Below are 12,926 nucleotides of genomic sequence, written 5' to 3'. Positions count from 1 at the left end.
TTAATGTAGGTTGTACAGTAACATTACAAGAAGATTTAATGAAATATAGACCAAAGGAAGTACAAATAAATGATGTATCACTGCAGTATTTACTACATTTTAAATATCTGGCAGCCATATTGGATTCTGAGGTGAGAATAATGACTCTCTAACCTGGAGTTATGACTTCAGGAGTCCTTCCTGTTTACTTTTCCAACCTTGAACGATTAAATTTTCATCCTTCAGCTTAAGAAGCAGATGTGAACTTTTTAAAACATCTTTATGAAACAGACAGCAGTCACCTACAACATGTTCAAGGTTAAGCTGATAAATAAAACGTTAATCTTCATTCCTACATCTATGAGCCCATCCGGACTCAGAGGAACACATCCATGTCTGACTTTGACAAAAACGCTAATTCAGTGGAAGTGATGAGTATATTCTGGCTCTGATTATGATGGTGGCGGTCCAGAGCAGCCCTGCTGACGACTGCAGCCATCAGCAGTTAATTATTGACGAATCCATCCCTCGTCAAACAACGCTGACCCAGAGGTCGCCTCGCATTTTGAGGGGATTAAGTTATCTGCTTTTATGTACTTCTTCAAGTACACAAGCTGTTAAGCACAAGTAATTAAACTACAGTTCAGGTAAATGATTTAAAATTAGAAATTTCAGGATTGAGATTAGGATTTAACTGCAGGTGACAAAATAAGTGGGCAGAAAAAAAAAAAAAGAAGAAAAAACCGTCTCATAAGTCGGGTCCTTTTTTGATCACGTGCCAGGCTGAAATGAAGCAAGTGAAGATACAGTGGGGGCTTCGCCTGAGACATGCTGGCCCTCATGGTGAGTCACTAATCTGTTCATCCAACTGGAAACTCGGCTACAAAAACCCAGAGACTGGAAGAGAGAGGAGAGCTGAAGGTCAGAGCTCCAGCAGCTGCACTCTGTGATCTGTGAGCCACACGAAGCATTTGTTTCCCTCTGATTATTAATCACTGGAACAATGCAAGGCCAGATTGCTTAATTACAATTTAATTTATAATGATGATGATGACGTCTACTATATGAAATGAATGTTTTTTTTTTTTTGGTTGTTTTTTTTTAAACAAGTGCTTGGGATTTATTAGGTTACAATCAGGGCTTGTAAGTAAATGTAAGTAAATGAGTCTTGCTTGAACTGTGTGTACAATCACTTAAAAAAAAACACTTTTACTTATATGTGTTGCCATATATATTGTAACGGTTCATATTATGACTAATACTAACAGTTCACATGTACTTTATGCAATGCAAGCGACATTTCAGTAGACACTTCTAATGAAAATTGATCAAATTTTACTTTAGTGGTGATCTACTGCCAGATGACACTGAATATATAAAGGTGAAATAGATGAGATATTGTAACCTTTGTAAAATTTAACTATCATGCAGTAAACACAAACTTCTATTGTTTTCAACATTTAACTTTTCAAATAAAAATGTGGTGTGTGTGCATGTATTCAACCCTAAATTTAAAAAAATGACTTCAGAAATGACCTAAATTCAGAAGCTTATACATTTCACCAGTGGATAATTTGATCTCAGCACCTGCAGCTTTTCTGTGTAGACTTCAGAGGTTTGTAAGACTCCATTACCGTCATGAAACCCAAGTAATAAAGTTATGGCCTAATTAGTTGTGCATTTCCACAGACACTGGAGACATGTAATTGAAGGTGCTCCAGTCAGATATGACATGATAATTCAACTTTTTTTTTACCTACATCCGATATGCTTTGTGGTAGGAAAGTAGCATTGCACTTCACCCACCTCATTGTGACACACGGCGGTGGTAGAATCATGCTGTGGAGATGGATCTCCTCAAATTTGATGAGAAATACCTGGCAGAAACTTGGCAGAGGTTTTTAGAGACTTTGTAGTAAGATTTGAAGCTGGATGTGTTTGTGAGTGAAGCTAGTAGAAGTCTATCACTTCCTTTAAATGTCACGTTTTTATGAACAGAACCTCTCATTTTAACCCAAAAGACTTGGAGCTGTGATAACACCACAACGTGGTGAATGAAAATACGCAGCGACATTTTAATCCACTGCTTAGTGTTTGTTTGGTCTGATCATAAAAAGTTCAAGTAAAAACCGCTGAGGCCATAACCTGATAAAATGTGAAAAGTTCCAGGGTTATGAAGAAGCCTTTTCCCAAGGAACCGGAGGTTAAAATGTCAGAACGTGTTACATTGTGATAGACCACTTGGAGGCAGATTATTCAAAAATACTAAAATATTCATTTGAGAAACTGTGAGCAAATGTTGCTGGACGGAAGGCAAAGACCTCACACTTCAACGCAGCAGGAGGATGTCCGTCTGTCTGCCTGCCTTTAATCTTTCCTGATGTTCTGAAGTTCTTTCAAACATTATTTACGCTTGAATTGTGTTTGACTTTTGCTTTTTCTTTGCGTGGTGCAATGTTGAATGCTTCGCTACTCACATAAACTCTGTGTTTTTCTCCTGCAGTAATGTAAAGGCATGCAGATGACTGCTGCTGTGACGATTTGCCCGGCAGCCATGAACTCACCAACATCTGTTTGGAACCGCGGCACAACAGGCTATTCTGCATATCGGCAATTTACAGACAGAGGAAAAAAAACGTTAAAACAGGTATTACTAGCAGAAGTGAGCAACAAACGTTTTTTTCCCAAAAAATTTAAATTAAAGGTTTTGCAAAAAATGCTGGAAAGAGTTGATATCTTACTGGATATCTAAAATCTAGAGATTAAAGCTGATGCCATATCAAAACCAACTCGAATCTGTATACCATAGACATTAACAGTTTGTACTACCTTACAAACCTTTAAAAAACATGTCATGGAAATGGAAATAATCTCCAAAAAGCCCAAAACCTTTGTGGTTGTAACGAGGTAAAATGTGAAAAAGTTTAAGAGTTATGAACATGTCTTCAAACCACTGCTGTATGTGAAAAAAAATAAGGTCTACATAGCCCAGTTTCCCTGTGAGGAATCTGACTCAAGAACATCACAAGAAGACTTGAGCACACAGAAACACCAGAATGCCGGATTTCTCAGTAAGAAAGCTGGAGTCAAGGGCTTCAGGGAGTCATGGGAGTTACGGCCAGACAGCAGGGCCCGTCGTCTGTCACCTGCCGGTGAGTGACGAGTAGCGAGTTTAATCAGATGTAGGAAGTGGCTTAGAAAACATGTAGGCAAACAGGGCGAGTGGAGGCAAAGATGTGAGCCATCTGGAAAATGGGATTAGATCAAAATTCACTACCAACTGTTCACTTCTGCTCTCGTGCAGCACTCATTTGGCTTCAATCAGTGTCATGCTAGGCTGCCCTCCCAGATCAGCTCAGAAATAAACTGTCTCATCTGAGCAGTGCGCGGACATGTTTGGGCGCTCTTTGTCGGGGAGATTTTAATATCCACCTCATCTAGAATACAGCCGGATGATGCCGGAGTTAAGACCGGGCTCAGTAGCACAGAGGGCTGATAAGAACGACAGCCACGCTCACTGATTAGAGAGAATAAGAGAGGGAAAAAAAAAACTAAAGGCAGTGCCTGGGGAGTTGCCAATGGCAACCCTAGCTGTCCATATGCTGTATAGACTTATTGTGCCGCTGCGCTCCCTATTAGTGACACTCCTTTGAAGAAAGCAGAATAATCTGACGACATCAGAAGTGCGAGTGCAGTTCTAAAAAGGACGAGCCGCTAAAGGAGACATCCCGGTTTTGTTTTGAGCCTCATTCCCTTTTTAAGCATCCAATTAAATGAACCAAATTGCCTGAAGAGAATGGCAGGAATTCAATCAACCTGATTACTAGAAAAACAGGTCATTAAAACTCTCCTCCGAGTTCCTGGCTGTTCCAGTCAAACTAAACGAAACACATGAACTGGGTTCTGTATCAAACTGCATGCTTGGGGTTTTTTGGTACGACTGGGTCTCACAGCCCTTTAAGAATCCCCCTGAGCGTCAAAGCTGCATGAGCTGCTGTTCTTATCGCGGCGAAGGCTCAAATCCGTCAAACCGAACCGAATCAGACACCAACAAGGCTTTCCGTGCTGGTTTATCTCGTCAAAATTTTGTTCCTCCTTCGTGACTCAGAGCTGGATTCTGCAACTAAGGTTTTCCGTCGCTCAGTTGAAATGTTGTTTTATGGGAAAGGAATGCTTTCAAAGCTGAGTGACCCGGAGAGATGCTGCAGAAAGCTGTTACTGCTGTAAGGATTTGTATTAATCTGCAGCAAGAGGCCAGGGCGGGATCTGCATTAAGTCAAGAGGGCTGTTTGCTGTGGATTATGCTTTTACGTCCATCAGCATAAGCATTTCTAGGTTTTCATGTCATATTTTAACGCTAAGAGAAAGTGCCCACTCTGAGAGCTGCTTCTCATCCAGCTAATGGATGCATGTAGGTGGCGCTTGCAGGTAATCAGAGGCAAATTGGTTACATTTCACCTCATGCTCACCTGAGCAAAAAGACCGATCGAAATGGAGACAGAAAGGCTTGAGCTTATCACCTGTAAGTGTGATTTGGTTGGAGCAGGGTCTAAAAAATGTCTTAAATGAAAAATAATTTGATTTTTAGACTTTTAAATATCTTAAATATGCTCTGACCTTTTTATGCCATGTTTTATGTTGTCTTTTATTGGGATTTAGACTATTAATCCGATTGGTTTTGGAGTTTCTTTGTTTTGTTTTTGGGAGAAATACTTTGGTAGGATTCTTTCATTGTGTGAGTTTTGTATTTGGACATTATTATGTCGCTTACTAATCTAGGAAACAGTAAATAGCCCTACAGGAAGCAATTTATAATCAGGCAGGCAGCACCAAGACAAAGTGAAAAAAATCTCCTCCTCCTACCAAAACTGATTTATTGTAGTTTATTTTAGGAAATCAAATCAAATTTGTCTTTATGCAAACTGCTTTGTCATGGGAAATTAGTATTTTTGTTCAGGTTTGGTTTAAACAACCATACCCACTTGCAAAAATAGCCAACTGAGTCAGTTTGGAAGTGGAGGACAAGGACAATTTAAACAACATTTATGATTGGTTTGTAGCCAAAAGGTCCCACAATCCATAAACAAGAGTGTGGAGTTATTTGGTCTTTAAATTGTTTTGCGATTATGTGCGTGGACGGATGTTTGCTCTGTGTGTCTCTTTGTTGCCTGGTGATTGACTGGTGACCTTTCCAGGGTGTCCCTCACTTCACAACCTCGAGCTTGGTGTCTGAAAGCTTTTTCGATTTCACAAAATGGCCACATATTTTGATAGAAAAAAGGCAAAGTGACCAAAAATGGTTGCCTTACAGCTTACGAAGCAGAGCAATACAGAATCAACCAGTATAAACAAAGTAAAATAGACGTAACTTGGCTGAGAAAAAACTGGCATCCCTTCCTGTCAACTCTTGTGAAGGTGTCAGTAGTTATTATTCAGATATGAACACCAGTCAAAACACCAAAGATAGTCATACAGTTTCACAACAGTACCATTCTGATGATACTTCTTGGGAAGCAAAGGGTCTGTTGCTCACAATTCTTTTACTGAAAAATGTATACATGATAACTATATATTTAGGCTGCTTTAGCAGACTGGGTTTGGTCAGGAGAGTCGACGTGTAAGAGAAAGTACTGATGGATGGACTCACAGATGGTATTCAAGCATTAAGTGATGTGGCTTCCCCTTGGATAAGTAAATGGTCTGTATGGCACTTTATCAAGCCCAGAGGACTTGAAAGTACTTTAGACGACATTCTGTCATTCACCAATTCACACGCCGATGGTGGCAAGCTACTGGTTAGTAGCCATAGCTACCATCTGACAGAGGTGGAATTGAACCAGTAACCCGCCAATTTAGAGTTGTACTCTTACCACCATTGCCATCATCGTAGTAATCAACGACTGCCCACAGAAGGAAGATATTAAGATATTCTGAGTGGTGGCAATTATAGTTCTTTAAGAAAAATGGGAAGTACTGTCAGGTCAAAGTTAATCTGTAATCGCTTCCTCTGTGTCCAGCCCCCTGCCTCTGCTCCTGTGGCCCGTACTTACCTGTACTTCATGTTGGTGTGCCGCCCGATGGCCTCCTTCATGTGGGCATGGCCCTGTGGAGTCTGCCGGGACCCAGGGCCCTCCCTGTTCTTCACCGAGCCTTGGGAGACGTAGTTACCGTTACCCCCCTGTCCACCACCACCTCCTCCGCTGCTACCTCCTCCCGATCCACTGCCGCCACCTCCTCCTCCTCCACCTCCTCCACCAACTCCTCCGCTGCTTCCTCCTGGAGGTGGGGCGGTGCGAAGGCCACAGAGCCGGTCCTCACTGCGGCTCTTCAGGTTGTGCTCAGTGCATGCGAAGGAGACCTGCATCCTGACCTCTGCTCTGTCCTGCACCGACAGTCAGAGACGTGGAGGGGGGGGCCTTTTTTTGTTGTTGTTGTTTGTTGGAGGAGCGGAGTAAAAGGCCAGTAATATCTACAAACCACTGGTTCTGTTGTGGCAGCGCAGAGATGCTCATACAAAGGGCTCAGACAGGGCAGGTCAGAGATTTTGGCAGGGAGCTGGTGCAAGCAGGCAAGAGTCCAGCCTCTAACATGACACACACCGAGTTACCGTCTGCTCTGTCTCCTTTCTGTTGATGCAGAGCTGGCAAAGGGGGGCTCTGAGAGCTTTCACACGCACAAGATGCATCGGGGCTGCCCTCCAACAACCATCAGGAGGGGGTTGTAATCTCTCAAAAGTCTTCAGACGAATGTGGGGATGTGGCGGCTCCCAGGAAGCCCCTGCGCTGTGCTGTGATGGATGCCCTTCCCCACATACATGCACCGGCTCCTTCGGCTTGTGTTGGGTGATACAGCACTTGCCAGCTTGCTGTTTTTCTCTTCAGCTAAGGCTACTTGAGTCTGTCTTGAGCTGAGGAGCTGCGGCAGCAGGAGAGACACAATCACAGCCACTGGCATCCTCACTCCAAGCGTCAAAAAAAGGCATCTTTGTTTTTTTTTTATTGTTGTCACTGTAATTAACGTGGAGCTGGGGGGGGACAAAAAAAAAGAGACTTTAGTGGCTCCAATTTACATCGCGAAGGAGGAGAGTCCCGTACAGGATTCACACATTCAAAGCCCGCCGATGCAGCATCATCCTCATCCTCACCATCCTCATCATCACCATCGCTTCACGCAGAACCAAATTGATGCAAGGAAAGGAAATCGGCAGCGAAATTCAGCGGCGTTACCTTTAGCGCATCAAGTTGCTCATATACCGGCAGCAGCGGCTGCTGTGGGGGGTTCCTGCGTGGCGGCAGAATCTCACGGCGCACGGATGAGAAAAAAATGCCGGCATACTGGCCTCTCTCTCCCTCCCCACCAACACCTCCTCCAAAATAAAAAATCAGCTGCAGCAGGCGGGTTTTTTTTTTTTAAGGCGTCGATCCCGCCTGTCGACTCTCCTTCAGTTTTCTTCTCAGAATTTTTTTTTTTTTCTCCGTTTGCAGAAGCGCCAAAATGTTCACGACACAGAAGCAGTGTGATGGTGTGGTGGGTAACTCTGTGCGTGCCGTGTGTGTTGCTCTCTCTCAGTCTCTGTCTCTCCTCCCGGGTGGACTCTCTACATTTTTCATCACAGTCTGTGTTGCTACTGCTGTGACAACACTTCTTTCTTCACATCTTGGAGCCAAATTAATGGTTCCCAACCGTGTGCGTCTCCCCACCCCTACAAAATCCGTCACATTCACTCCCAAAGGACCTGACATGGCATTAGTTATTCTGTTTTTACCTCCTTTTTTTTTTTGCTCTCCTCCTGGTTTTTCCACACGTGGCTCCCTGTTTTTAATTTTTCTGCCACACCCATGCTCTAAAGCAAAACAGCAGGAAGATTATTGAATTCAAAGAAATAATCTTGTTATAGTGGAAAAATTAAATGTAAGAAAAAACAAGACCTTGTTTTGATTAGTCGAGTAAAAATTGATCAATTAAAAATGTATTGTTTTTAACAATTTTTTTCCCCCAATTCATTTCATAACTACTGCCACTCCTACAGTTCATATTTTCCGATAACATTTTAAAGGCTTGGAGTAAACTTCTCTACAGATAGAAGATGTCCAAAATGAGGTCTGCAGGCCATTTGTGGTACATGGAATGATTTTTTTTTTTTTGGAGGCAGCTACCACAGTTCGAAAATTACGTAAATTTTTTTCTCTAGGAAGTTATCCTACTGCAGTAGAAGCTAAGTTTTTAAAGGCTCTACACGTCTTTATTTGAAGTGCATTGTCTAAGCTTCACATATCACTTTGTGTTACTGTATGTGTCATCAAATTAATCTCAAACCGAAGGGTTATTAGCTGCCCAGGGAGAGGAAGTAGTCCCTCTGAGGCTGTGTTTAAAGCCTTGGCTGCTAAGTCCTTGGGGGAAAATGTAAATCCTGCATTCATTAGTTCCTACATTCATGTTTTAAATCAGTTTGTAGCCCCAGAGCAGATTGTGAGGCACTGAGCAGTCAGCTGGATGTAGGACGCTGATCGACTCATTTGAGGACGAGTAGAAGCTGGGATGGCCAGGTTTCCAAGTGTGCAGACCTCATATTATGATGGTTTTAGAAAAAGTTGTGTCTGTTCAAAGGTCAAATAATCGCCTGCAACCTTCATCATCACTTTGTTTCTTCCTTCCATCACTTCATGCAGCAATAACAACGTCTCCATTTCCAACAGGGCTGATTTGAGGAGCATCTCACAACAAATTATAATTAATTCACAACGTTTCACCCAAAGTATGAAAAGTGCTCAATAAATAAAGTTTGATTGATTGATCGTTTGAATATCGGGATTTCTTTATGCCCTTTTGGTCCATTTTAAGGTTGTGGATCTGCAGAGAAAATATATTTGACATGCACTAATAGTCTGTGAAAAAACATTTCATACATAGATCTGCATTATCTGTATGCAGAAAAATGCATGGCTTACAGCAGGGGTGTCAACTTCTTTTTCATTTAGAGCCACAGCAAAACGGTGAATGTCCTCAAAGAGTCAGTTGTGGCAAAATGTACAAATAAAACTACCTAAACTGTTAAAATAATGCATATAGTTCACAAAATAGAAATATTATAGCTTTCTATGTATTCAATGAGTACTTAAAATATTTATTAATTGCTGTAATTTGGCAATATACAAGTAAAAACTGATTTGATTTGATTTGACAGATGAAATATTTACCCACACAACTGTTATCTTGAAGTTCTATTTATGTTTTTAAAGGACCATATAAACAGCTGTGGTGGACCAGTTTCGGCCCACGGGCCCTGAGTTTGACACATGCGGTGGTGGAGTGTTTCGTAATGTGGACAAATGTGTGTTATTAATGCATGTATCCAGGCTGTCTCAGCATCAGTGCTCATTACAAAGGTGTCTCTTTTTTAGCTGTTATTCTCCAGGAACTTCAAAGTCTCAACGAGAGATGAAAGGCCGACCTGGAAGGCGAGGCTGTTTCTCATTCGCAGGCGGACACAACCTGCACCAATCAAATGCTCCAGCTCTGTTTTTCATTTAAGGGTTGATGGCCTCTGATTAAAAATAGAAATTGTGTGACATGTGAGACAAATTTCCTGATGAGCGACATTTTGTGCGGCTTTTCTGATCTGCCTCAAAAATAAATCGCAACTTTTAAGCCTCTCTAGTGATCATTAACTGATCCATACAGTCAGAAATGACAGTAAAAAATGCTTTATAGTCATAAAAATGTCCAACTTTCAAAGATGAAATGATGCATTAAGACTTGTTACTGTTGGTTAAAAATGTAGGTTTCCTGAATTGACTCTTACCAGAGAGGATAATAATCAGTATCTGTCTTGCGGTTTTCTTTAAAAACGACTCACCTTTCTGTCAAGTTATGATTCAGTGCAGAAATAAAAACGATTCCATACTATTTGATGCCTCATCCATCCTGAATAACCTGAAAACAAATATGAAAAATATAAGGGATGGTTGCTTATATTAAAGATATAAAATTAATTGTTCCCCTGTGTGTTGTCAACCATGGCTAACACTGCCACCTAGAGGCGACATGAAAGGCTTCCAAGTGTTTCTGCCATATACTGTTAACTCTGAAACTCAAAGGATGGGGACCTTGGAGGCCTCTTCCTCAGATATTTATTTTACTTTAATGGGATTTTCTCCAATTGTCCAACACAAAGCAGTGCATAATTCTGAAACAGAAGGGAACTGATTTACGCAACTAAAAAAAATGTAGTCGGATTTGTGTTCAGTCCTCCTTTATGCTGAAATCCTGAAATTAAATCTCGTGCAACATATTACCTTTGCCCAATTTAAAGCATAGTAGAGGCAGCATCATGCTTTGGGGAGGTTTTTGTTCAAGTGGGGAACAGGGAAGCTAGTCAGAGGCAATAGGAGGAGGATGGAGGTAAATACTGAGAAAGACTTGAGACCTGGAGGTGGAGGTACACCTCCATCCAGAGATTATTAGTCAGAATGGCCCGGTCAAAGTACAGGCTCAAATTTAATTGGAAATTTGGAGCAACATCGATGCTAACAGCTACTCTCCATCTGAGTTAGAATAAAAGAATAAAATAGAAACAGACCTGAGAAATTCAGGTGTAACAACAGAAACAGATTTAAAGTTTCCCACAAAAAGTCCTTAAAGTATTAAAAACAGTATATAAAAAAACAAGATTAACAATAGCAGCGATATGCCGTACAAGACTACACTGTAGAATAGTGTAGAGTTATGAGCAATTCAGTGTCCAAATGTGCAAAATTGTTAGAGACATGCCTCAAAAGACTTGTAGATGTAATTGCACTGACTTGACAAAATGGGGAAACATTTTTGCAGGATGTGAACACTTTTGCAAGGCAATGTAAGCAAAACACACCAGAGAGGTAACATACGCCCTGCTGCCGTGGATCTGTGTCCTCTAATCTTGTTTTTCATTCCAGAGCGACACAGAACTGCAGGCTTTCACATCCCATTTAATCTGAACACTTTAAACGGAAAGAGCCACGTAACGAACTAATCCCCGTCTGCCGCTGTCCAACGCACGCATCATTAACAATGAACTTCTGCACCGATGATATTGACCCCACGAGGCCGTCGTTGGAGGTCAAAATTAGACATTGACTCATGCGCGAGTCCCATTAGTGATCCACAGCAGCCAGAGTCTTCTGTGGTTCCAGCCGCATTTACTCAGCGGCCTCTCTGCTCTTAAGCCACATCAAACATTTCTTTCTAGGTCACCAATGGAGAGAGAGAGAGAGAGAGAGAGAGAGAGAGAGAAATCTGCAAATATAGTTGTTGTTTTTTTCACTCACTACAACATTGATGTCTCAGTACTTGTCCCTCTCACCTGTATGGCATAGCCGAGCGCTCGGCCTCACACTCAGCCAGGGACAGGCCACACTCCCTGAGGAACAGCTCCAGTCGCCGTCGCTCCACCAGCCGGTGGGCTGCCTCCAGGATCTGGGACGCCAAGGCCTCCGACTCGCTCTTCTGCTCTGGGGTCTTGCTGCTCCTGGTTCCGGTCTTGGCGACGATGCTCGTTGAGGAAGCGGACGCCTTGGGCTTCTTGCTGATGCCGTAGAGGTCCTCCACGGAGTATTTCCCCCCTTTGCCTCCTCCGCTGGCACCGCGGCTGGCGAACATCGTTAATCCGGATCCGGGCTTCCTGAGTCGGACTGATTAAAACTGCTCTTCAGCCTCTGCTCTGCTCACTTTTTTACCTGCTTCCATCGTCTACCTCTGAGTTTGAAAAGAAAACAACAAGGCAGTGCTATTTTTGAGAGACTCTCGGAGATCTGAAACGTCCGGCCCGAGGAAGTCTGGCGTCAAAACTGCTAAAAAAACCAAGATCTTAAAGCTCTTGGAATATGTCAAAACGCAATGATTCCTCCTTTGTGGAGTTTATATCCAAAATAAACCAAAGCCAGTCCTGAAAAGTGTCAGGCAGCGGCAAACAGCCACAAAGAACAACTCCTGCTGATTTGAGCTTTTCTGAGTAAAATGAAGGGGGACGTAATCAGGATCTTTCTCTCTTTATCTCTCATAGGAGGGACATTGAAGGGATTTGTGAGCTTACATTTGTTCAGATTAAGAGCGCCTGGGTGTATCTGTTTTTCTGTGGCTACTGTAAAATCAGATGGAGGCTGGGAGGGCCCGGCTCTCTGACCTTTGCTGCGGATATGAAACGCTGAGATTTTTCTCCTCTCTCTCTCTCTTTTTTTTTTTTTTTTGCATACACTATCACTTAATCTGCCAGTGTCATCACAGCCAACGCTTCATGCTGCCAGCAAAGCCTAGTGGACGTGGCATCCTCTCAAATGCCGGGTTATGGGACTTGAGGCCAGTGGAAACCCGCGTGAAACTCAAACCTCACACTGACTTTAAAGGACTGCAGAACGTGAGACGCTTTCACTGCTAGAGGGCAGAGAGGAATTTCAGATTTCAAAGCGTCCTGTTCGGAGGAGAGGATCTGGCTCAGCAAAATTAAAGAGAATAAAAATAATGACAAACAACAGTCAGAAAGAGGGAGGCGTATGGTAACGCACATGCACATCACTTTTTTCACATCGCTTTGAATGCCTTCGCTGAACTTTAGACTCAGTCAAAACAGGCCTTCTTCCAAAGAGGGGAAAAAGATAATGGAAAAGATCTTTTTCATGTTGTTATTGTCCCATATGTTTATATGAAAGCTGCTATGAAATGTGAAAAGCTAGAGAGAAAATTTTATATAGGTAGATGTTCTCAGTTTGCTTAGAAATCCTTCAAGATGATCCACAATGAAGCATAAATATCCATATTGACTATTAATGTGTGAAAGCAGGACATATTTGAAATGGTGCATGATATTTAAATATTTCAAAGGGAAAACGGTTGCAGTCTTCAGAGTTATCATGGTAAAAAAAAAATCTGTTGAAACAATTAAAACCAAGAGGAGTTTCTGTCATCTACCAACA

At 42.2% G+C, this 12,926-nt stretch overlaps 1 protein-coding gene across 2 annotated transcripts in view; it reads right to left on the bottom strand.

Annotated features, from left to right (window-relative positions):
- The window catches only part of LOC103141750 (voltage-gated potassium channel subunit beta-2), a 25,832-nt gene extending 13,916 nt beyond the window's left edge, over positions 1–11,916 (bottom strand). The window contains exon 1 of one of the 2 annotated variants that reach the window (XM_016674367.1): positions 11,321–11,916. In XM_016674367.1, coding sequence (XP_016529853.1) covers positions 11,321–11,616 — 296 coding nt within the window. In that variant the 5' untranslated portion in view covers positions 11,617–11,916. Of the gene's footprint in view, positions 1–6,029; positions 7,684–11,320 lie in introns of those variants that run through there. The other variant, XM_016674365.1, reaches the window with a different exon arrangement.
- Between the last annotated feature and the right edge of the window lie 1,010 nt (positions 11,917–12,926).

The sequence above is a fragment of the Poecilia formosa genome, unplaced genomic scaffold (genome assembly GCF_000485575.1).
Source record: "Poecilia formosa unplaced genomic scaffold, Poecilia_formosa-5.1.2 Scaffold3, whole genome shotgun sequence".
In the NCBI taxonomy this organism is placed as follows: domain Eukaryota; kingdom Metazoa; phylum Chordata; class Actinopteri; order Cyprinodontiformes; family Poeciliidae; genus Poecilia; species Poecilia formosa.
Note: the sequence above shows the minus strand (reverse complement) of the source record. Positions and strands in the feature narration are given on the sequence as shown.